Below are 25,050 nucleotides of genomic sequence, written 5' to 3' on the forward strand. Positions count from 1 at the left end.
ATTGTAAATTGTAAAGCTATTTTCTTAAGAAAAGTCTTCTGAATTAACAAGAAAATTCCGTATAAGATGAGAATTAAGAATGTTTTCCTTACCTCTGCTTCCTCAAAAGGCAAACTTGTTCCCTTAAAGATGTAACAACGATTGTTCAACTGCGTCCAACCTGCAGGGCATCGTTCATCTGCAACAAAACAACTTATATTTTCATATCATTCATTTTTCTCCCAGAAAATGACATTATTTCATAATTGACCTTTCCCCTCATTTTGTCAACAAATGAAAAAATGAACAAAATAGAAAGTAAATATAGAGCAATTAGACTTTTCCTTGTTTCATTTTAAACAATAAATAGATAAAAAAAATAATCAAAAGTGATATTAATGTTTTTTCCATTGTGAATGAATACATTTTTTAAAGAATTGAGCAAATGAGAAAATATTCGCTGAAATTAAGAAAATTTGAAGCATCCAGAGCTCAGTAATGTTAATAAATGATTCATCTATGATTAAAATAGTCGTCAATTCATTTAAAAAAACGATGAATGATTGACAGAACTCATTGTGACCCTTTTAGGGGAATTTTAAAGGTTGTTATACAGGTGTAACTACATTGTAATTACTAGAAGGCAGCTATAAGAGACATGAATGATAATTACCAAGTACAATAGAAGCACATATTTGGGACTATAAACTGATTAGTAGTTGCAGTAGCCAAAAAATGTACAGTGAAACGGAAAAATATTGATGTCGCATAATGAGCAATTTATGCGGGGAGTTTTTATCGATTGGAAACCAAGAATAAACATAAAACTCATTGAAAAATAGTGAATAAAAATAAAAAACGCACTTGTTACTGTAACATAGTCAGTTTTATATATACTTAAAAAACACAAAAAATAAAAGACATCAATTACAGCAGCTGTATTGTGAAATAAAGTGCGCTTTATAGTCCGGAATATACATAGTTTTTTTTTCGTTTAAAAAAATATATACACTGTACTTTGTTTAACACTTAAATTTTCCCTTAAAAAATATATTTATATGTTATGTGACCGGTACGTACTTTGTTGCAATGCTGTTGTTCCAATCTGGAATGATGAGTAAAACACAAAATGGTAATCCAGATTAAATATTATAACCTCGGGAGTCATTTTTTTTTTCAGATAGAATCCAACCTGGGTCAGAAAAATTGTAATAAAAGACTTTTTAACTCACCTGGAGTCCAAAAATGAGCAGCAATAATCCAAGTGTAAACGCCATCTGTGGAGAAATGTTTTATTTAGGTTAATTTTGGGTTCGTTTGGGGAAAAAAAATTAATAAAAATAGTGCCATTACCGTTGCTGGTGAAATCCTCAATGCGAAGAAAAGAAGGGGGGGGGTCATGTCTTTTTGAATATGTTGGCGTGTCATGTGACTCACCAGACAAGTTTGTAGTCGCCAATTTGACAAAAAAAAGTCGAGAAGAAAACAAGGCTTTTACAATGGAAAACCCGGACAAAAAAACAGTTTGATGTTTTTTTTTTTTTTCAATTTAATTTACCCATGGTACCTCCACTTACGAATTTGTTCGTAAGTAGAGGTATATTTGACATTAATTTACAATCAAATGTTCGCCTATAAGATGAAAACACTGATTAAATCTTTTTAAAACGGTCAAAGTCACCCAATTTTGTAAGAAAACGACACAATTCTTCACCAATTGGCCAGAAGTCACGTTACTCGCCACTAGGGGCATGTTTTCCAAAGAAAATGAATATGCCCCATTTTATCCATATTGTGCATTAAAAGCATTTAAGAGATTTCCCCAAAAAAGCGAAGCAAATAATAATAATGATGGATATAAAAAATATAAGATCAACAAAATGAATAAATGGCTTTAAACGGGTTTATTTGAGGTTGGAATCAATTGTTTTGTCATGTGAATGAATGGGATATTGGAATTTTAAAGACCACCTCCAGTGGAAATCTCCGGTACTACATGCCTGTTTTTTTTTTTATTGCTGTTGATCAGTGACAGCGTTAGTCATCCACATTGACATCGTCACCGACATCCAGATTTGGTAAATCCCCGAAAGAGCCCCCTATATCACCCTCACCAGATACCCCCTGATGTTCTTCAACACAAATTAAGGCACACTGCAATAAATCTCGAGCACATACATAAGGAAACTCCTGCAGGCAGTCAACAAAGTCCCAAATACCATCAACTGTAAAACACAAAAAAACGGGTTCATATACACACCTGTTTACACATTGAGAAAGAAAAGAGTTGCTAAAAAGACCGTAATCCCTCGATTATGGCGTCTTCCCTTATCGCCAATTGACTACATTGCGATTTTTTCCACTATTCATTATTTTGAAAGTGGCCATCTCCATTCACGGCGATATTCGAGGGATTACTAGTACTATTACCGTCATTGCCAAGGACTGCACAGCCGATGCCGCTCGAAGTTGTCACTAGCTCAGCGAATTCCGTGTCTGAACCATCGGTCCATCGCAAACCCAATTCCTAGGAGTGAATACAGACGACCAATCGTGAGCTCCAAGAAGAAATGCAATTACCATGCACCAAGAACACCAAAAGTTAGCATGTAACTCTTTGTCCAGAATCAATCATGTATATGTATGTATGTATATGTATGTATATGTGTGTATATGTATGTATATGTATGTATATGTGTGTATATGTATGTATGTATGTATATGTATGTATGTATATGTGTGTATGTATATGTATGTATGTATATGTATGTATGTATATGTATGTATGTATATGTATGTATGTATATGTATATGTATGTATGTAAATGTGTGTATGTGTGTGTATGTGTGTGTATGTATGTGTATGTATGTGTATGTATGTGTATGTATGTGTATGTGTGTGTATGTGTGTGTGTGTATGTGTGTGTATGTGTGTGTATGTGTGTGTATGTGTGTGTATGTGTGTATATGTGTGTATATGTGTGTATATGTGTGTATATGTGTGTATATGTGTGTATGTGTGTATATGTGTGTATATGTGTGTATATGCATGTATATGTGTGTGTATATGCGTGTATATGCGTGTATATGCGTGTATGTGTGTATATGTGTGTATATGTGTGTATATGTATGTATATGTATGTATATGTATGCATATGTATGCATATGTATATACATATGTATATACATATACATATATACATATGTATACATATACATATATACATATGTATACATATACATATATACATATGTATACATATATACACATATATACATACATATATACATATATACACCTATATATACATATACATATATACATATATTTTTCATATAGTCACAATAGATGATGATATATTTTAGAGGATTTTGGGTCAATGTCTCACAATATCTTGGGTGAGTCCAATCCAGCTCAAAGGTTCTTGAACGAGCTCAGTGAAACTTTCAGCCAGACGATATTCCAGATCGTTCTGGATGGACACCAGATGCCCACCACGAAGGTTGCAGGCTTCCTGGGGGGATGAAACAATATGAGAAATGTGTTTCGATGTTGTACAGACTGTACATTTATGTACTGGTGCTAATTTAGCTTGTTTACTTTCCATTTTTACTTATGGTACTTTGGGCAATTTTTCCTACCTCTGCACCATCAAATGTGAGAGACTGTAGTCTGAGGAGGAAACAGCGATTGTCCAACTGAGTCCAGCCCGGGGGACAGCGATCGCCTGCAAAAACAATGAAAAATAAATGAAAAATAAATCAATACATTCAATTCACTTAATGTGCACCGCCCTAATTTTAACCGCAGTGTTCCGCATGACTATTAAATTACCCTTCTTGGCTTTACAAAATACTTCCTGCTAGACTACGTAATAACATATTTCCTCTTGTGATTTTTTTTTTTACAAACTTACATGTCTATAGACGTCTACGTCGTCACGAAATTTGACAGTTGTTGGCATATCCGCTCTAAAATGAAATGTTTGTACATGGGCTACGTAGCAATTAGCATTTAGCATAAGAGTGTACGTACTTACAACACGGGAACTAAACATACATTAACAACCTTACGGTTCATTTACTTGAGTAAATTGCACTTCATAGAGTAGTTGTACAACTTCAAACGTCTATTTTTGGTGAAAAAGAAAATTTAATCTTACTTGGTGACTTTTGGCTCCCCTCGAATTTTCTTCTATAAAGTATTCTACACGGTATATTTGTCTATACTAATTTTGCCAAATTAGCCCACAATTGCTCTATTAGTTTCACCAATGAGACGTCGTAAAGTTAATCACGTGATGCTACTCTACCAATCAGATGCAACATTAGTGACAATCCCGCACATGCGCTGTTGGAATTGAATTGAATGCTTTTATTGTCATTAGTATACGGGTATAGTAATGAGATTTAAAGCTTTCGCCACGTAGTAAACAAATAACAACAACAAACAGAAAAATACATAATCAATAAATAAATAGTCCAAGTTAGGTCATCAGTGCGAGAGCTCACCACTTGCTGTAGAAATTTAATTTTGGCATAAAGTCAACATGAATTGAAAGTGCGGATTTAAATCGTTCTCTTTTTATGCGCGTAAAACGACATGTTACCGCTTTAATTTCATGTTAATAAATGTTTAATAACCACTAGATGTTATACTCATACTTTTTGAATGAGGAAACGGTTTCATTTCTGTAGTTTTCCTAGTCGGAACTCATTGATTTGTACATACATATATGATTTTTGCCAAATTTTGTCATGTTATAGGAAAACATAGCGACCATATTGATGTTGTTTTGAGAAATAATATCAGCATCATTTTAAAAAAATAAAATTGTACGCATTATTGTATTTACTTTCACTGAAAGCTGGGCCGATTCCACCGATAAGCAGCAGGACGAGAAGCTCAAACGTCATCTGCAAAAAAAGGATACAAATTCTCAATTCCATGAAGTTGGCGTTGAAAATAAGGTCATTACGCACTAAATAGGACTTAAAAATGTCAAGACGTTACCTTTACGGTGGAGATCCTCAATGGTTTGGTCGACAATTGACGTAAAATGGGCATCATAACTGAAGGAAGTCGTTAATATTTTGTCTTCGTTATCGCCGCCCAGATTTGTTTTTTAGCTTTGAGCAGTAGGCGTAGTACATCGAAAACATGTACACGTTTTAAACCAATAATTAGCTGAATTGGCTGTTTGCCATCCTTGACACTGAAAGCAAAGCATCCAGTGTTTCTGGTTTTGGAAGTATTTACATTACATTTACGCTTGTTGCTCCTTTTCATGGGAATGACAAGTCATTTTCTGTTCATTTTGAGTCACTAATTATTCCTTAAGGGTCACTTCCTGTTCAGTTCAAAAATCAACAGGAAGTGATCATTAAGATCATCTGGATGCGACCCCGAAGTGCCCCAAATTGACAAGAAGCGACTGAAATTTAAATTTGGATATATTTACTTTTTTTTTTTAATGGATTAAAAGTCCTGAATATTCGGATTTTTATAGAACTAAAACAATGTTTATTTTAAATTTTTTTAAAATATATTTTTAGATTTTACAAAATGATTTTTTTTACCTAAAAACAGAAAAAAATGGATTAAAAAATATAAATTATTGACTCAAAAAGAAGGAAAATCAGGAAATTGAATATACATCTATACTCTTCATTTGAATTTGATCCTAAACTGAAATTTGGCACTTATTTATTTTCTCGGGCCGCACAAAATGATGCGGCGGGCCAGATTTGGCCCAAGGGCCGCCACTTTGACACCCGTGCTTTAAGCAGTAGTTTGGCACTTTTTGGCCTGAACAAAGTACCAATTTATTTTGAAGCATCCTGTTTATTATTATGATTATCATTATTTTTGTTTACTTTCCTGACTGAACATGGACTTTTTCATCAAGAAGGAGTTGGGCCAATCAGGAACCAGAATAAGCATCCAGATCATCGTTGTCGTCGCCTTCCGGGCGGCAGATTTCCTCCAAGGCCAGCTCTGACGTGTGCATGCATAAGAGGGGGTGATATGAACCATGGTCAGAAACAACGGAATTCTTTAAGATGTTTTTTTTTCGCATTTGTTACCTTCACTTTCGGTGAGGTCGTGTATTTTCCCCAAGGTGTCTTTCAACGCCGGGACGAGCTGCCCGTACATGTGCAGCACGGGCCGGCAGCTGGCCGTGAATCCGGCGTGATGCTGGAGAAGCCGTTGGAGGAGGAGCACGCACTCGCGTAGGAGCGGCCACCGCCAGGGGTCGCCGTCGTTCCGCGTGTCCGTCGCTGTCGGTGTTGGGGCGGGGGAGTCGCGGAGGCTCAACCACTGACGGTGGAGGAGGACTACCGTGGTCTCCACCACCTGACACAAACAAGAAAAAAAATAATTATTTTACCTCAAATTGCACCAATATAAAAAAAAGTTTACAGGCCATTTAATGTCAACTCAATTTCACGTGGGCTGGACCATTTTAGATATAATGTTTAGATATTTTTTTTAATAAATGGATTAAAAGAACTGTATTAAAAGCCCTAATTTATTTAAGCATTTTTTAATATATATTTTTTTAGATTTTACAAAATGATTTTTGAACTAAAAACACTGAAGAAACGGATAAAAAATGACAATGATTGATTTAAAAAGGGGGAAAAAAAAATCAGGAAATCTATACTCTTCCAAAAAGTGCAAAATGTCAACTGATCGCTGTGTGCAGAGGATAAAGAATATATGCAAGGTACCTCAGTGTAACACGGGCATCGAGCATTCTGCCAGTTTTCTTCCGTCTGTGCCAGTCGATTCAACAATCGAACGACCTTAAAAAAAACAAACACAATAATAAGAATAAGCGTGTCAACAAATGGTACGACATTCCCCGGGGCGACCAATCGAGCACCTGTAGATCCAACAGAATAAGCTGGTCGTGCGGCGCCTGCTTGCCGGTTCTATTCCGCACGTGCTGCAGCAGCTTCAAGGTGACGCACGGTTCTGCAAAAGAACGCCATCACGTTACGTCGCATCACCTTTAAATCACCGATTCGGCGAGGGTTGCGAAAACCTCACCGTGTCGGGAGCAGAATTCCCGAACTAGCGTGTCGTGGTCGCACGCGCAAGCTAAGGCGGCGGCGCATCTGGCGAGCAAACGCGGTTGGTCGTGGGCCGACACGCACTCGCACAAGGCCCGTAAAATGTGTGGCAGCCTGGAAAAAAAACACATCCATATTAGTCATCATTTCTTTGAAATAGATCCTTACTCCACTTACTGGTCAAGGTGCGTGTCCGGCGCCCTCTCCAACAGGAGGCTGACGGTCTTTACGGCGTCGACGGCGATCTCCTCCCACTCTTTTCCGGCGGCGGTGGCGCGACAGAGGTGCAAAATGGACGGCAGCAGGGCATTGTGGGAAAGGAGCGACTCGCTTGTGTTAGCGCCGGTCTGAAAAAAAACCAAAAAGAAAAGGTGTTTGTTTACATTGGGTTAATATTAAGAATATTTCAGAAATGCTCCAAATCCGTGACCCAAAATGGCCCCAATGACATTCTAATATATCCGCATATAGACCCAAAATGGCCCCCGAATCACATTCAAATATATCCCCATATAGACCCAAAATGGCTTCCAAATGACACTCTTATATATCCCCATATAGACCCAAAATGGCCCCCAAATCACATTCAAATATATCCCTATATATACCTAAAATGGCTCCCAAATGACACTCTTATATATCCCCGTATAGACCCAAAATGGCCCCCGATGACATTCTAATATATCCCCAAATAGACCCAAAATGGCACTGAATCAACAGTAAGTGATCCTAAAATGTTGAGTTTGTAGTAGTACCTGGTTTTCCACGTTTCCGCTGTATTTGGCGAGGACCGACTGGACCACCTGCAGAAGATTGATGAGCGCATGAGCCCGGAGGTCTTCTCCTTGTCAAAGCACCGCGATTGGTCGCCGCACCTCATCACTGTGATCTATCAGCAGGTAAAGGATCCTCAGCGCCGCCGATCCGGCGTCTTCGGCGCTGACGCCGCTCGCCGCCGCTTGCTCCGGCACCCCCGATGGGACGGGCGGCCTTTCCGGCCGAGACCCGGAAGCGGCGTCCCGTGCGTCCAGAGCTCGGCAGAGGCGGGATAAATGCGTGTCCAGTAGCGGGAGAAGAAGCACGGCTCCGGGACACCTGCGGACGTGGAGGAGAGTTTTGAGTGGAACGTGCAGTGAGTGGCCACAGGAGGGCGGAAATTCCCACAATGACATGCCCGACGTACCCGCGTTCTTCCGTGGAGCCGGACGCCGCGGGTCTACTCTGACTCAACATGTTGAGTCCCGTGACCGCCAGGCTTTGGACGGGACCGAGGCTCGCTCGAGGGACCACGGCACCCCCGCTGTGAAAAAGGGCATAAATCCACTGGCATTTGCGAGGGTGCGCTCGACTCGGAGTCTTACCTGGCTGTGCAGTGGGCGTCGCTCAAATTCATAGACATCAAGTGCGAGAGGCAAAGGCTGCTGGGAAAAAGTGGCTGCTGCTGAAGCAACAGGCCCAGCAGGACTCCACCTAACAAATGGACAGTGCGTTCATCGTGATTGACGTGGGAGAAGTACCCGTATTTTCCATTTATTATTAGTCGCACTGGATTACAAAAAGGCAGTACTAGTGGTGGAGGTATTAGTTGGGGATTGTTATACATCCAGAAGATGAAGCTGAAGTAGTAGTAGTGGCAGTGGTGCTAGTAGTAGTGGTAGTAGTTTTGGTAGTAGTGGTGGTAGTAGTAGAAGTAGTAGTAGTAGTAGTGGTAGTAGTAGAAGTAGTAGTAGTGGTAGTAGTAGTGGTAGTAGTAGAAGTAGTAGAAGTATTAGTAGTGGTAATAATCATATTGGTAGCATCAGTAGTTGTAGTAGCAGTAGTGGTAATAATCATATTGGTAGCATCAGTAGTTGTAGTAGCAGTAGTGGTAATAATCATATTGGTAGCATCAGTAGTTGTAGTAGCAGTAGTGGGACTGCTAGTAGCAGTAGTGGTACTGCTAGTAGCAGTAGTAGTAGTTGTAGTAACAGTAGTAGTTGTAGTAGAAAGTAGAGGTATTGGTAGTAGCAGCAGTAGTAGTTGTAGTAGCTGCAATAGTAGTTGTAGTAGCCGTATTAGTAATAGTACTAGTGGTAGTAGTAGTGGTAGTAGCATTAGTAGTAATAGTATTAGTGGTAGTAGTAGTGGTAGTAGCAGTATTAGTAGAAGTAGTGGTAGCAGTAATAGTAGTAGTAGCAGTAGTAGTATCAGTGTTAAGAGTACTAATAAGAGTAGTAGTAGTGGTATCAGCAGTATTAGTAGTAGTAGAGGTAGTAGCAGTTTTAGTAGTAGTAGTGTTAGGAGTACTAGTTGCACCCTACAGTGCGGATAATCCGGTAATACTATGGAGTAGCGCACATGGAGTACAACCGACCTCGGTGGTGTTGGTGTGGCGGTTGTCCGAGTGGGAATGGATCGGGAAAGGCCACCTCTTGTTTGTCCACAGCACCTGCATTCAAACATCCCTTTTGATACCGGCCAGACGTCACCCGCGGCAACCGTTTCCCGTGACTCACCGTCTCTGCGTGTCTTGAGTGACGCCTTTTTAGACGGGAGCTGTGCGGCAAACGTCTCCTTGGTGATGAAGCCACTTCCTTTTGGCGAGGCGACGGCGCTGCCGGCGCCATTAAGCTGAGAAAGGCCGTTGGGTCGTTTTGGGCTAACGCGGGACAAAGCAGACCATTTATTTCTTTATAGTTCCCATTAAAGTTCCCATTAAAGTGTGTGACAACACACTTTAATTCGTTACTAGAATGTTATCCAATGGTTCTTACCTGTTTGCCGGCTTCTTCCTGTCGACGTTGAGCAGCTTGCCCCTCATCCCGTTGATCTCGGCTTCTTTAAACTGCAGCTCCGTTTTCAACGACTGAACCTGCAGGCAAAAAAAAACATGTCACCTGAGAACGGCGGTATTGTCCGGCCCCCAAAAAGTTCGGACCTTCTTGCTGAGCTCCTTCTCCTTGTCACTCTGTTCTCTCTGCCTTTGCTTCTCCAGGAGGGCCAAAGTATGCCTCTGCGTCTCCTTCTCCTGCTGGCTTCTTCTCAGTGTGTCCCGCAGCATTCGGATCTCGCCATTCTTGGACACGATCTCGTCCTCTACCTCTTTCAGCTGCCGGCGCCGCAAGAAAAAAACAAGATGTCACTGGGTGGGGTGCTCGGACGTTTGGTTGCCGGTCAAATGGCTTACTGTTGAAACCATCTCTCAAAATTAGATTCATGAGTTTTTTATTTAAGAGAGAGAGTTTAATATCCAAGTACTGTTTAATAACTAAATACTGTTTAATATCCAAGTACTGTTTAATATCCAAGTACTGTTTAATATCTAAATACTGTTTGATATCCAAGTACTGTTTAATATCTAAATACTGTTTAATACCTAAGAGAGAGTTTAATATCCAAGTACTGTTTAATATCTAAGTACTGTTTACTATTTAAGTACTGTTTACTATCTAAGTACTGTTTAATATCTAAGTACTGTTTAATATCCAAGTACTGTTTAATATCCAAGTACTTTTTAATATCTAAGTACTGTTTAATATCTAAGTACTGTTTAATATCTAAGTACTGTTTAATATCTAAGTACTCTTTAATATCCAAGTACATTTGACCGGCGACCAAACGTCCGGTCACGCCGGGTGGACGTCACAGATCTTTTTTCCACGATTAGGCTTTACCTTCCTCCTGAGATTCGCCCGCTGAGCCTCCAGCGGGGCGCCGGACTCATCTCCGGCGGCGCCGACGGTGGGATTTCCCGATCCGAAAGACGGCACCGCATTGATGGCTTGCGACGCCATGATGTCGATTTCTTCCAGGTCGTCCTGAGTGAAGTCGTCGCCAAAAGGGTCCGCCTGGTGGGCATCGTGGTTCAGGCCTCGGTGGCGCTTGTTGGGAGGGCATGTCATTCTGTTGGTGACGTGGGAGAGCTGTCAATCACAAAAGTTGATAAAAGCATTTTTAAAAAATTGGCCAAATGACTGTCGCAGTGCCATTGACAGATATGAACGTCCAATTTTCTGAGTCAGTCGTTCAGCCCTCCCAGTTTAAAGTTAGTTCAATCTTTTAGGATTTCAAAATAAGCTCTTTTTCATCAAATAAACTTCCTAAATGATAATAAATAAAGTTTTTTTTTATAAAGTCAACCTTTGCTTTGGTCATTTACACAGTTGGTTAATAACGGGATACGTGGTGCCTCACTTTGACCCAGAAAGAAAACGGAATTCATCGACATTACTCATATCTTGCTCACTGCTTAGATAAAAGGTTATTTATTGGTGTATTTTTTACCTTTGAGAGTGGTGTTCTTCACGTCCTTATTAGCTGTTGATTAGCACAACGAAGTGAATATGAAGTAGCCTTTCCAATGAATGGAAGAGCTAGCTTGATGCTAGGCTAAAAGTATACGAAGCTAGTCAGCGTTATGGTTGAACGTTTTGTGCCCACGGCAGGGGGTTTACTTCCCCTCCGTCGCTAACAGAGCGATATAAAGTGATGTTTAAAGTCGTTATTTCGTACTTTTTATCACACGAACTGAGAAGTTATGAACAGTCACGAAGATTAATGTTTTCCCTCTTTTCCGGTGCAGGCTACCAAATCTGACCAATCAGAGGACGTCTTAGAATATTTGGACCAATCAAAGAGAGTTGCAATGTGTCGTCTACAAAACGGCTATAAAGTACGATTTGATATTTTTATTATATAGGGCTATACGCCTGCGAGATTCGTGATAATAAGTTGAATGGAATTATTTATTATGTTCTAAATAGAATATGCATTTGCTATAAAGGAGTTTCTTTAACAGATGCGCTATTACAAGTCCAGTCGAACACTTTTTGTGCATTGTTTACGTCTTCAAAAGTTCAACCGGTGAGGAGCAAAATGTGCATAAAGGTAATTTATTTCACTTATTTTAAGTCTAAAAGGGGTGCATGAGCAAAGTGTACAAGTTAAATTCATCTTTTTTCTTGGAAATACGTCAACTTTTCATACAATCGTTGCGTATATGACTATCAGTGCCCTCTCGTGGCTGCGAGTTGAAATGCATGACTTAAAGTCCTCCACTATGATGGCTCATTATTCGCGAATTTGAATACTACATTACTAAAATCCTTTAAAGGAGAGCAACGCCTGTCACATTAATCCTTCTATTGGTCACCAGGAAATTTGAGCTTTCCCAGAAAGCCATCACATGGTTATACCTTTGTGAATTATGTATCTATTTAATACATAATGGATAGATTTGCATGGATGGCGTCCGTTATGCCGCAGCTTGATCTCGCAGGCGAGCATCTTCTCACTCAGCAACAGCAAATGTGTGTTCCATTTATAGACACGGGCCGGTCTGAGACACTGACTGTGTGACACGCATGCACGCCATCTCGCGCTCCCCAGCGCAGAAATGGCGAAGCTCAGCGAAAGGCCCCATGATGCATTGCAGCGCGGTGAAAACCTAATGACTATTTTCCCCCAGCATCACATTTTCATCTCCAGCCTCTTCACACGGGGAGAGAAAAATGGAGTGGAAAATATAGCCGAGGCTTCTCTGGCTTGGTAACCATAGCAACTAAAGCACGGTCATGGCGACGGAAAGCTGGTCGCACGTGAGCTCGACGTGGAAAACGGCGAGAACGCGTGACTACGTTCCGCCTCCGTTACGGTTACGGTAGTACTTTGCCTTCCAAGGCTTAAATTGGCCAGGTTGACTTTAGCCCCGCCCATTTTGCCTTGGTAGTGACGATAAAACAACATGGTGGAAGATGGAAAAATTCAATTTGTCCAAGTTAAAATATATTATTTTCATCATTATGCGTTATAATGAGTTACTATTGGTGTTGTTGTACTGTTAAATTATATATACATAAAAATAATAATGTTGTGGCACGGTGGATAAGTGGTTAGCTTGTCAGGCTCGCAGTGTTGGGGTAATGGTTTGATCCCGGTTTGGTCCTCAATGTGTGTCTTAAACTAAAGTAGTAAAGTTATCTAATCCAATGTTCTCCTTGGGCTTGAGTGGCTTTTCTCCGGGTACTCCTGTTTCCTCCCACATTCCAAAAACATTAGCATGCTAGGCTAATTTAGCACTCTAAATTGCCCCGAACTACAAATAATTAGCTGTTTCTGAGATTAGCTGCCCACCAAAGTCAGCTGGGATAGGCCCCAGAACCCCTTGTGAGGATAAGGACCGAAATCGAACCACGGACCCCAAAACTGCGAGGCCGACGCGCTAACCACTTCTCCACTGTACCATATTTTTTTACCATTCTTATAAAAATTTGACAGCAAATGCTTCTATAGCAACATCCATATTTTGGCATTGGTTTGCGGAATCCCGGCGTTCAAAAAACAACAACAACAACAAAAACCACACACACACACACACACACAGATGAATTGAGTAAAGATGGATGAAGTGTTTCCTCTGCATTTGTCTCCCCATCCAGGCTACCCCCGTTTTTTGCGCACGTCGCTCGCTTCCCCTCTCGGAGGCGACGACGTCCGTCCTAGCGGGAGCCCGCGGCGGCTCCCATTGGCTCCCGCTCCGAGGAGGCGTCCAATCGGGTCTCCACCCCCCACCCCCTCGCTCGACGCCCGTTCTCCTCCCTGCGTGGCGCATCACTCTCCCGCTTTCACCGTGGCGCGTGGACGTACCCGGGGCCCACACGGACGCACTTACGGACGGCGAGTTTTTCTTTTGGTAGCCACGGCGATGGAGGAGGGGGAGGGGCGTGGACGCCATGTGATGCGGCGATGCTGAGGAAATAGAGCGGGGCGCTGGAGCTGGACAAGCGGCGTTGGACACCACAAGATCTTCCAAATATGGGTTGTTGGCTCTCAGGACCGTGGATGGGAGACCCCGCCGTGAGTACGCCGTCCGTCATCCCGATTCAAAATATGGATGAATATGCTTTATTGTTATTATTTTTGGGATTGGCAAATGGATGGATTCTGTCAGGGAAATGGTTTTATGCTTCTTGAGGTATTTTGATGGTGACAGTGTTCCTTATGCGGGAGCTCTGTCAGCCATTTTGTGGTTCCCAGCGATGAGTGTGTGAGTGTGTGTGTGTGTTGACGGCAGGAGACGTCCAATCAGTGACAGGTAATGTTTGGTGCCGTGGTTACTCGGATAACTTGCTTGGAATGATACAAACTTGGGTTTTCTTGTGGTTGATGGAGTTGGTTTAGAGTAGTGTGGGCAAACTATGGCTCGCAGGCCACATATGGTCCATTAGGCTTTTTAATCCGGCCCGCCGATGTTGTCCAAATTTATATGTATTTTTCCCCAAGATGGCGCCGTCACGCGCAAGCCAGTGGCAGTAGCTGTGTCCACTCTTATTTGTTTTTGGTGTTTAACAGACCCTCTATCTTTTTTTAAATGACATTTTCATATTTCTTAATACATTCCTTCTGACTTGATTTTGTACTTTATACTTTTGACTTGAATGATGAGTGATGAGTATGTTAATACTTTAGTCCGGTTTAGGTTTCATATGTACTGTTAACAGATGCACTTTTTTATATGTATCCTATCTTGTGCTGACTTGGCCCATCTGGCACATTTTTAAAGTCAATGTGGGCCCCTCCAGGTGGGTCCTCACAGTGTAGGGTTTGCATGCTCTCCCTGGCCTTATGTGGGTTTTCTCTGGTTACTCCACTTTCCTCCCACCTCCCAAAAAACATGTATGATAGGCTAACTGGTTGAACACTCTAAATGTCTGAATCCTGAATTTTCTGACAACCTATTCAGGGCCCAAAGTTAGATGGGATAGGCTCCAGCACCCTCGCGACCCTGGTGAGGATAAACAAACCCGAATAAGAATGATTAAAAAGATAATATTTGCTATTAGAGACCCTGAAAAGGAAGATTTGGACAGGATTTAGTGCCTGTAAATGATTTTTCCGTCTGTCGGAAAAGCTGTCCATCGATTGGTCGACGATGGTGGCAGCCCCGTCGGCCAATGAAAAGCTTCCTGCGACGTGGGCCACGATTTTGGCCGATATTGATCTTTCCATGGCCGCGTGTTTCAAGCACGTCGATGCGGAGCCGCACGCGGAAACACGGCGCCAAAACGCGTTGACCTCATTAGCGCGTCCGTCCGTAGCGCGCTGGCGATGTGACTCACGGATGCGACGCGCCGAGCCGCGTGCACGTGCCTGGGAAAACGTCCATCTCACGGTAGACGAGGAAAAATGGCGTCTGCGGGCTGAACGTCGCGTTCTGACCCAGTTGCATAATGTGGACGGCGAGGGCGGCGAAAAACGGGAACGCTACGGCGCCAAATAGGTGACGGTGGCACGTCGGCGGGCCAATTTCCGCGCCGACGTCGGCGGGGGTCTTTTCACGGCTGGCTTGAGAACGAGCCACGTGATTGGCTGGTGTGAAAGTAGCGAGATGAGATAAAAATGGGAAAAAATAGACACATGAGGTGGAATTGGACCACGCGTGTGAATAAAAAAGGTGGCAGAATGTTGGGATGTGTTGTGGGGTGACGTGAGGATGTCTTTTTTTCAGTTTGGACCGGCTCAGGAAACAAAAAAATGAAGAGAATTGGTAAAGGAGGAGGATGGAAGAGGGAAAAAGGGGGGAGAAATGGGAAAAGAGGAGGGTGGAATAGGGAAAAAAATTGGATGGAAAACAGAAGACGTGATAGTAAAATTCACGTGTCAGTACGAAAAAAAAGTGTACTTTTACCCGAGTTGTCTGTTAATAGGCTGTCATGCGTCATCCCGCGACACAAATAGAAAGAATCTTTTCCTAAAATAAACGTGCCTGTGATCACTCCATTCCAATCAAACGGGATTGGCTGTCCAAACTGACGCACCCTTTTGATTGGCCGCCGGTGACTTTGAATCTATTGGGATAAACATGACCCACCGTACGACCTGGTTGATTTCTCATTCCCGGCGTCCAGGTGGGCGGTGGGCGGAGCCTGGCACACCTGAGTCAGCGGGATGCTCTGCGCATCCTAGCGGCCAGCCAGCTGCCCGTCACCATGCAGGTGAAGACTCAGAGGGAGAGGCGGGGCGGCTGGGAGCCCCTCCCCCTCAACCTGCAGCACCTCAACTTGCCCCTGGCCAGGATGCCTGCCCCAAGCCCCTCCTACCAGGACAGGTGATTCTTATTTGACAGCCAACCAGTTAAGATATGTGAGGTCACAAGACATTGCTACGGCACCCCCTCCCCAAAATAGGCATTGCATCCACAATTTCAGTGAGCTCCTTCTCCCCGGCAGACATTATTTCAACCACCTGCCCTTGCCGCAAGATCACTGCGACGGAGGACACTACGGCTACCTGTCCAACTCCCCCAGGGACACCGTGGACATAAGCCACCAGGTGAAGTCGGCCGACCTTTCCCTTCTTCTGTACTGTTTCTCACGTCCGCTTTCCCCGCAATCAGGATCCGGAAATGGGCGGCCGGCGGGCCAAGGAGCAGAATTGCCTGATGGGATGCTGCAACGTCAACCTGGATGAGCCCAAGGGCTTTCACGGCCAGGTGACTCCAATCATCTTCATTTTCGGAACACCACTGCTAACACCACTGCTAACACCCATGCTGACACCAATGCTAACACCCATGCTAACACCCATGCTAACACCCATGCTAACACCCATGCTAACACCCATGCTAACACCCATGCTAACACCCATTCTAACACCCATGCTAACACCAATGCTAACACCCATGCTAACACTCATGCTAACACCCATGCTAACACCCATGCTAACTCCCATGCTAACACCCATGCTAACACCCATGCTAACACCCATGCTAACACCCATGCTAACACCCATGCTAACACCGATGCTAACACCGATGCTAACACAGATGCTAACACAGATGCTAACACAGATGCTAACACAGATGCTAACACCCATGCTAACACTCATGCTAACACCCATGCTAACACCCATGCTAACACCCATGCTATCACCCATGCTAACACCCATGTTAACACCCATGCTAACACCAATGCTAACGCCAAGCGCTTTCTCGGTAGACGGACGACGACGACTTCATGCTGGACAAGCCCCTGGGCTACCTGCCCCTCCACCACGAGCTGGACAGCGGCCTGGGCTGGACCGACGGCTCCCTCCACCAGGGGGACCTCTCCGGCTTCGAGACGGAGGAGGCCGGCCTGGACGAGCGCCACTCCCACCCGGGCCCCGGAGGGCGCGGCGGGGCCTTCGGGACGGGCGGCGGCTCTCCCTCCTCCGAGTCCTTCATCTCGTCGGAGCTCAGCGACTCGGGCTTCTACAGCGTGAGCACGGGCGACTTCCGCCACTTCCAGAGGATGCTGGAGAAGCGCATGCGGCTGTACAACGCCCGCCTCCAGCACCAGGGGGAGCCGTGCGAGAGGCGGGAGCGCCGCGACAGCTGCCCCATGAGCCACCGCGAGCTCCTGGAGGCCATCCCCGAGACGCTGACCGTGCAGCCGCCGTGCCAGCGCGGGCAGATGGCCGCCGAGGAGCCCGCCGGCGCCGTCTTGGACCTACCCAACCGTGGACTTTTCAGGTACGTTCCTCAAAAAACGTTCCAAAAGCGAGCCCAGAACATCAACACGCTCAAATTAGCACGTACGCCGACGTAGCGGATAGCCATTAGCGCGCAAAACTAGATTGGTTCCAACTGTAGCCTCGAATAGAGCTCGTCTCCATGGAAACAGCCACGGAAGGTGAAAATTGAGGGGGGAGAAAAATGATGACATTTTTGTGCCATTTCTGAAGATTAGAGTATACTGTTGTACATTAATTTTTAAAAAATAAGCTGCATATTGATTCTATCTGAAATTAATGGCAATAAAGTATTTCCAATATTTCTCTCCAGAGTGTCTTCGGTCCAATTCCACAAAGCCGACCGGCCTTGTCTAAACCGCCACAGTTCCAGCAGCGGCGCCCTTTTCAACCCCTCCCACGGCCACGTGGCCCCACCCCGCATGAGCGGCCCGGTCCTCTCCACCTGCAGCACGCCCTCCAGCCACCGGAGGGCGCCGGCTCCCATGCAGCAGCAACAACCGCCACACCATCAGGATTCGGCCTCCGTGGGCATGCTGAGGCGAAGCCGCACCTTGCATCACCGGCCCCCCCAGCAAGAGTACCGGCGGCGAGCCAGCCACCCTGCCTCGCCCTCCTACTGCGCCGCCACCCTGCATCACTGCGGCGGGGTCCCGCCTCACGCCGTCCTCCCGCCGGGGCTGGAGGAAGAGAGCGAGATGGTGGCGGACGCCATGCCCTCGCCGTCCTCGGCACAACAACACCCAGGTAAATGTTAGCGACGACACGTTTTGCTTCCTCAATGCCTCGTACTGTGACTCCGCCCAACTCCCATAGCCCCACCCCTTCTGATACCAATATATACATTTTATTTTATTTTTTAAAGTTCATTAAAAATATATATATATTTTTCAAAGTTCATAAAAAAATTACTTAATTTTTTAGAGTTCATAAACATGTATTTAATTTTTTAAAGTTCATAAAAATGTGAAAAATCCATAACTCCATACTAATTTTTCTCCAGTCCACATCCGGGTGCCAAGTGCTCACGAGCTGCACTACGGCAACAACCCCAACGCCCACCACGAATGGTGGCCGCCAATGAGCTTGATGCCCGACCCCCTGGAACCCGAGCGGAGCGATCCGATGGACAAAAGTCTGGAGAGGGAGGTCCGGATTCAGGAGGAGGCGGAGCGAGAGATGCAGAGAAGCCGAGGGGGGCGGGAGCAACCACCTCAGGGGCCCGCCCACTTCGGCCAGCAGGGGGACGTCAACGACACCTGGCCTAAGCCGGCTAGCCGCCAATCTCAGGGCCACTTGGGAGGCGGAGCCGGAAGCCGAGGCCCTTACAGTACCCTGGAAGGCCACGCGGGGGCCTGCAGGAAAGAGCAAGCGGACCCGCCCCCTCAACCCAAAACCAGTCCCTGCCCCAAACCCGGCACGGCCACCCGGGTCTCCCGGAACCAGCTCCTGAGGGACCGGGCGTCCCAATTGGCCGATGAGCGCAGCGGGATGAGCACGGACGAGGAAACCAGCGCCGACATGCTCATGGGTCGCTATTGGAGCCGGACGGAGAGGAGGGAACACTTCCTGTTGGCACGAGAACAGAAGCAACAGCAGGCCAGGGCCGGGTCTGGGTCCGGGTCCGGCTTACCGCGCTCGCCCGCGCCGGAAATGCGGGCGGGCGTTGCCACCGCCAATATGGACGCTCGCTGCAACACGGTGCTGGAGATGAGTCAGCGGAAATTAAGTCGGCTGAGGAACCGCAAGATGTTGGACGACTGGACCACGGTGGAGGAACTGCTGACTCACGGAACCCGACTCGAGCACCCCATGCTGCGGCCTAGTCCACTGCTCACCGTCACCACCGTCTAAAACGCGGGTTCGCCAAATTAAAATCCCACCATCACCAAAAGAAAGCCTATTCCAAAAATGTTAATGATCTGCTATTGAGAATTTTGCTGACGGTTTGCCACTGCATAGTAGAAAGCGATGACGTCATCCGAGGCGGAGTCAAAAACTGTTGTCGAGCAAAATCACTGAAGTATGTGTCACAAATGTTTTATCTGCCTCCTAAATTTAAAACCCATTTCCCATTATTTTGTAAAATCTAAAAATATATTTTAAAAATCTCAAATAAACCTTGTTTTAGATTAAATCAAGCTCCGTTTCCGGCTCCCCACGGCCGGTTGTTTACACATTGCCATCATACGCTTGACCAGAAGGGGGCGTGTCCACCCCGCCCCCACTGTAGTTGACGCAATCCATGGAAAAACGTCCAAATTGTCGGAATGAAGCGCAATAATACCTCAGTGTCAGTGCTGCAATTTTTTCTTAGGCGGACAAAACAAAAACGGTGCGCAGATATTCTTGTAAATATTAACATATCTTTACCGTAAACCCACCAGAGGGACCTAAAATGGCAAACCATTTTTGCACATTTGTCGTTCTTTTGATACAAAACAAACAGTGGACGACTGTAGATGATAGAACACGATCTTTTAGTTATGAATTATCTTAAAAAATAATTTTGACGTGTTTGAATATTTTTGGGGGGGTTTTATTGCACATTGCACGGAAACCAGAAAATATGTTTTGGCTCTTTTGGATAGTAAACACAATATTTTCAATATGACTGTGGTTTTGTGTCACCGGAATGTGCATATTTATGAATATATTATTATTTTTTGTCTGGAACCTGCCATGTTTTATGATAATTGTTGTTTTGGAGGCTGTACATAGTGTCGGTGTATTAGTTCTCGCACGACTACTACTACCCGTTTCGTTCTTTTTAGGCAAAATGGCCGACGATGATGTCATCATTCCGCGCCGGTAACACATTGGCTTTTGAAGAGTAGATTTTTATTTATTTATTTGTTTTGCTGCTCGAAATTATGCAATTGTTGGTGGCGATAGACGGCTAATCCGGGGGTGTCAAACATAACATTTTATTTTAAAAGGTTTTGGTCACTTTAGTGAGGGTTTGTGAAAATAGTTGTTCATTTAAGGGTTGTTTTGTGATTTGAATCCACGCAACCCATTTTTAGTATTGTTCAAATTGAGACGTGAATATTGATTTATATGAATATTGTACTTGTTTTGTGTATGAAATTGATTTGTAAAACGGATAGGCAAAATGAATTGTTGTTTATAACCTATTTGGCCCAAAACACTGGTGTCAAAATGAAGGCTTGGGGGCCAAATCTGGGCCGCCACATCATTTTGTGGGGCCTAGGAAAGTCAATCATGAGTGGCGACTTTTTGTTTTAGATCAAATTAAAATGAAAAGTATAGATGTTTATTAAATTTAGTGATTTCCGCCTTTTAAACAAAAAAAATAGTTTTTTTAAATCATTTTTTTCAGTTTTTAGTTCAAAAATATATTTCATATTAAGCCTCCTCATCCATTTTAACTCTGACATCCCAGTCAAAATGGCTGCCTCGTCTATCGCCGTATTTGAAAACATTCACTGCCATTTTAAACCCCCGTTAATCCCATTTAAGCCATTATTTTCCAGACTTTTCAAGGTGACGTGACAAAAAGAAGCTTTCTTATCTCTGAATAATAGATGTCATTTTTTCTTGTTTTTTTCCTCCCTCGCTCTCTCACAAGTCACACAATATTCTGAGAATAGCACTGGTGTTCTCACGTGATGTGAAATTTCAAGCACACTGAAGCGGAGACAGTCGCTAACGGGCAAACGGCACGCTAGTTAGTTCCAAGCTCTTCTGTCCATCTGTCCATCAGCTCACGCCATCCCTCCCATCCATCCCATCCATCCGGGCCTTGCGGCATCTGTACGGCGAAACCTTTTTGGAATACCATGTACGTGTGTGCTGTAATGAGAATAAAGAGAGATTTTAATGAGCAGTGACCCCTCTGGTTGTTTCTAATATTCAGTCATGCGTTCGCTACAACACATGGCTGGAGTCGCATTAGTGCTGTGGGCGAATTTGTAAGGAGGATTTGTGCCAAATACGATGAGATATGACTTTTTTGTTGTTGTTTTTAATGGAAAAAAATGATCAATATTTCACATTTTATGGTCAGGAAGAGCTATGATATGTTTTTAAATTCAGGTAGATACATTCCCCGCTATATTGTTCATGAAAATACATTTAAAGTGGTGCAAAACTTTAGAATTAATGAAATAAATGTTAATATTAGTGATTTTTTGGTATATTTTAATGTTTTATGTTGGATTCAATTGTTTTAAATATCTTGTATTACTATTTCATGTTGTCTAGGATATAGTGTTCATTTTCTTTTTAATTAATCATTTTTCAAGTAACTAATTATATGAAAAACATTCAGACGACGTTTTATGGAGAACATTTTTAAATACTGTTCCATAACAACGATGACGTCATAAACTAAACGACGGAGGTTAACTACGACAGCCAATCAGACGCAAGCACAATGTAAAAGGCGGAAGCAGAATGGAGGGAAAAAAGTCTTTGAAGTCGGTATCGTAATAGTATGTAAATATCTTTACAGACAGAGGAGAAATTCGTCAAAAAAAGGTTTGAAAACGCTATAGGCATTATACCTAATAATTTAATCGACATACTAATGACATTAAAAACAAAACTGGACCATAAATGAATGCTACGAAATGCAAGAAAAGCCGTCCGCTAGCATAGCTTTGCTTAGCTAGCGTCTTTCATTTTGAATGCTCTTTAAACCAAAAAACTGGGGAGCCGTAATTATCATATGAGCGGGGCGAATTAATTTAGAAATATGTTTGTATGCTCTGTGAAAATGACAAAGACGCTATTCCTTGTTATCCATTTTGTATTTACTCAATTTGCTATGGTAAGTAATGATGCGTCATAACAATACGTTGATTTTCACAGGACTCTTTGCACTTAAATTCAGTGGAAGAAAAGCTAGTCTTTCAAAACAAAGACTAAATATGTGTTTACAAAATGATTACAATGAACAAAAGGCTACAGACACTGTTTACCAATGCAGAATTTAAATGAAAAGATCATTAGTAGTTCTTTATCGTCCTGTTATTATGACAAAAACATATAAACATCCTTAGATGTTAAAATATGATATTTAATAATAAACTGTTGCTATCGTTTCCTTAGGAAGTCAAATAGCAACAAAAAATATTATGAACAATAACATAAGAAGGCAGATTGCCATTTAAATAATAGAATTATCCCTGTATAAAGCCACCAATATGATCAATAACTTTAATAATTGGCATAATTTGTGATGATTTCCAAATATGGAGCAATTGTTAGTTGTTAAGGAATTTTAAATCGATTTTACGCCATGAAAATAGGGCATGTCTGACATACTGCGTCTTACAGGGCCACCAGAGGGCGCTGTCGACCTTCCTGATGATGCTGAGAAGAGTCATCATGAAAGAGAAGAAACCTCTAAAAAAGCATCCAGGATTGGCTTGGAGGCTCATCACCAAGACCTTCTCCATCTCGGAGTACGCCTCCTACTGGAGGAACTGCAAAGACGATGAATTAGGGTGAGTACATTTGCTGAGCGGTGAGTAAACAATCATTACCATGAGGAATTATAACTATTATTGTAAACTATTGGAAATCGGGTACAAAAATATCAGGTTGTGAAAATTTCCTTTAGATTTTTAAGCATTAACTCATTAATAGCAATGAAATATTGTCACTTTCTATGGCAGTGAATGAATATTAAGTATGAAAATGATCCATAACTAAAAATTTTATTATGTATACTTAGTGTGTTTTGACTTTTTCTATAAGATCGGTAGCCATTTTGGGTCCTTTGGTTGCCGTCAAAGTTAATAATGACTCGACTATATTTAATGAAAATGAGATTCCTCGAGGCTCCGCCCATTTTAAACAAGTTACAGTGCCCTACATCTGCGTCTGGTGGTCAAAGGTGAACATCCCTCTGAGAGTGGTCTCTCCTCCATTTTCCCACCCTCGCAAACAATACGTCAAAGTGTGTCGGGCCGTTTAATAGCGGGTTGCCTTTAAAGGCTTCCTGCGCTAGGCTCCAATTGGTTTTTACAATGGTTGTCGTGGGCCGATTTCTGCCCGGCGACTCCAAGAAAGTAGATAACACAAAGTTACGGTCCAGCGTTTATTGACACGGACGTGACGAAAAAGTCACAACAACAACTTGTAGACGTCTACAAGACGAAAAGGATCAGCTTACAAACACGTAGAAAACACATGTTTAACAATGACATTCTGCTTAAAATGCAGGAAATGAAAATAATGCACCTGAAAGCAGGTGAACGACACATTTGTCTTCCAATGAAGTGGAAGATGACAATATGACTTGAAAATAATACAAGTTCTTCAAAGGAATGCAAAAATATTCCAAGAATTTTACGTCATTTACATTTGCAAAATTGTCCATAAGGGACAAACAACATTAAATCATCAAAAATGATCTTTTACATTTCCAAAGAATTGAAAAATCATGGCCATTAAAAATCAGGAATATAATTTCTGACTTTTTAAGAACATTTGGATCAACGTGATCCAGAAAGTGACGTTACCATGTAAAATATATCATAATAATAATAATACGAATCTGCGTATCACGTAGTGATAATATTTCTGCTGTTTGCACAGTAATTTACCCGCAAAAACAAAGACCAATATGATCCATAACACCCCAAATAAACACACCATATCAAAACATATGAAAGCACTTTCCATAAAATACGAGCACAGATTTCCAAAGCAATCCATCTGCTCTCCAAGATTAATAAACATTAAAAAATGGCTGTTCTTTCCATAGGAAGTCCACCAGCCAAAACAAAAAAGTGACCAACATGATCAACAACATGACAACTCGTCATCATTTCCATCCGGAAATCCTAAAAAATAGCCAATCGCTAACGCAATGAGAGGAGGGCCGTGCGTTACGCACTAGAAATGCCAAAATATTTCCATAAATATGAAAATATTTCCCACAGAAACTTGATTTTGTGCCATGGAAAGAGTCAGTTTCTACCAGGGCCTCCAGGGGGAGCTCTCGGCCGAGCTCTCCTTGCCAACGCCGCGCGGAGGAGTTTTCTTCTCCTCGTCATGGGAGCCTCCAAAGTCCTCCTTGGCTTCGGTTCGATGGGCCCTGAGTCTCCTGAGGACGCAGACGGTCATCTCCAGGACGTCGGCCTTCTCCATCTTGGAATCCGGTTGTTGTTGGAGGAATTCCGAAGCCAAGAGTGACTTCAACTGCTCGATGCATCCGTTGATGCGCTCTCGACGGAGCTTCTCCACCAGAGGTTTGCGAATCTGATCAGAGTGACAAAGTCCAGGTGAGCACCCAAAAAAGACGTCATGATGAAGATGAGCGTGATGAAGATCAACATACCTTGTGAGTGACAGTAGTCACATGAGGAGAGTCTTGCAAAGAGATGCTGGGTGCCATGCCGGTTTCAAGATGTGAGGCTCTCCTGGCCGGGCGCCTCCCATTTATAGGGGCCGCCGCCGGGGTTCCCGGCAGACTTTCTCACACTGGCGACCAATCAGGGAAAGGCCGGGAGGGGGACCATTGTTGTG

The 25,050-nt window shown here is 43.2% G+C and overlaps 3 protein-coding genes across 3 annotated transcripts; 1 reads left to right on the forward strand and 2 right to left on the reverse strand.

Annotated features, from left to right (window-relative positions):
- Positions 1-1,868: 1,868 nt before the first annotated feature.
- Positions 1,869-11,629, reverse strand: atrip (ATR interacting protein). Its single transcript, XM_077727250.1, has 20 exons — positions 11,323-11,629; positions 10,713-10,961; positions 9,977-10,147; positions 9,813-9,910; positions 9,555-9,697; positions 9,413-9,487; positions 8,421-8,529; positions 8,243-8,359; positions 7,935-8,154; positions 7,815-7,862; positions 7,237-7,406; positions 7,037-7,173; positions 6,870-6,961; positions 6,715-6,789; positions 6,067-6,337; positions 4,836-5,977; positions 3,622-3,707; positions 3,369-3,494; positions 2,410-2,506; positions 1,869-2,204 (listed from the first exon to the last, which is right to left on the reverse strand). Exons 2-16 carry the CDS (start codon positions 10,938-10,940, stop codon positions 5,904-5,906), a joined length of 2,028 nt encoding a protein of 675 aa, XP_077583376.1. The 5' UTR covers positions 10,941-10,961; positions 11,323-11,629; the 3' UTR covers positions 1,869-2,204; positions 2,410-2,506; positions 3,369-3,494; positions 3,622-3,707; positions 4,836-5,903.
- A 2,017-nt stretch (positions 11,630-13,646) lies between these two features.
- On the forward strand, positions 13,647-21,394 carry LOC144203512 (uncharacterized). Its single transcript, XM_077726996.1, has 7 exons — positions 13,647-13,893; positions 15,945-16,144; positions 16,266-16,368; positions 16,433-16,528; positions 17,034-17,548; positions 17,861-18,294; positions 18,551-21,394. Exons 1-7 carry the CDS (start codon positions 13,852-13,854, stop codon positions 19,399-19,401), a joined length of 2,241 nt encoding a protein of 746 aa, XP_077583122.1. The 5' UTR covers positions 13,647-13,851; the 3' UTR covers positions 19,402-21,394.
- A 2,495-nt stretch (positions 21,395-23,889) lies between these two features.
- Positions 23,890-24,919, reverse strand: LOC144203513 (transcription factor HES-5-like). Its single transcript, XM_077726998.1, has 2 exons — positions 24,863-24,919; positions 23,890-24,783 (listed from the first exon to the last, which is right to left on the reverse strand). The coding sequence occupies exons 1-2, from the start codon at positions 24,917-24,919 to the stop codon at positions 24,499-24,501; spliced, it is 342 nt and encodes a 113-aa protein (XP_077583124.1). The 3' UTR covers positions 23,890-24,498.
- Between the last annotated feature and the right edge of the window lie 131 nt (positions 24,920-25,050).

The sequence above is a fragment of the Stigmatopora nigra genome, chromosome 10 (genome assembly GCF_051989575.1).
Source record: "Stigmatopora nigra isolate UIUO_SnigA chromosome 10, RoL_Snig_1.1, whole genome shotgun sequence".
NCBI classification, from domain to species: Eukaryota; Metazoa; Chordata; class Actinopteri; order Syngnathiformes; family Syngnathidae; genus Stigmatopora; species Stigmatopora nigra.

Excerpts from the sequence above, each read along its gene's own strand:
- atrip (XM_077727250.1), bottom strand. The coding sequence starts at position 10,940 with ATGACATGCCCTCCCAACAAGCGCCACCGAGGCCTGAACCACGATGCC. Across the intron at positions 9,698-9,812 it reads AGGAAGAAGCCGGCAAACAG|CCCAAAACGACCCAACGGCC; the intron begins GTAAGAACCATT and ends GTCCCGCGTTAG. Across the intron at positions 5,978-6,066 it reads CGACCTCACCGAAAGTGAAG|AGCTGGCCTTGGAGGAAATC; the intron begins GTAACAAATGCG and ends TGCACACGTCAG.
- LOC144203512 (XM_077726996.1), top strand. The coding sequence starts at position 13,852 with ATGGGTTGTTGGCTCTCAGGACCGTGGATGGGAGACCCCGCC. Across the intron at positions 13,894-15,944 it reads CGTGGATGGGAGACCCCGCC|GTGGGCGGTGGGCGGAGCCT; the intron begins GTGAGTACGCCG and ends CCCGGCGTCCAG. Across the intron at positions 16,369-16,432 it reads CCGTGGACATAAGCCACCAG|GATCCGGAAATGGGCGGCCG; the intron begins GTGAAGTCGGCC and ends CCCCGCAATCAG.
- LOC144203513 (XM_077726998.1), bottom strand. The coding sequence starts at position 24,919 with ATGGCACCCAGCATCTCTTTGCAAGACTCTCCTCATGTGACTACTGTC. Across the intron at positions 24,784-24,862 it reads TGACTACTGTCACTCACAAG|ATTCGCAAACCTCTGGTGGA; the intron begins GTATGTTGATCT and ends CACTCTGATCAG.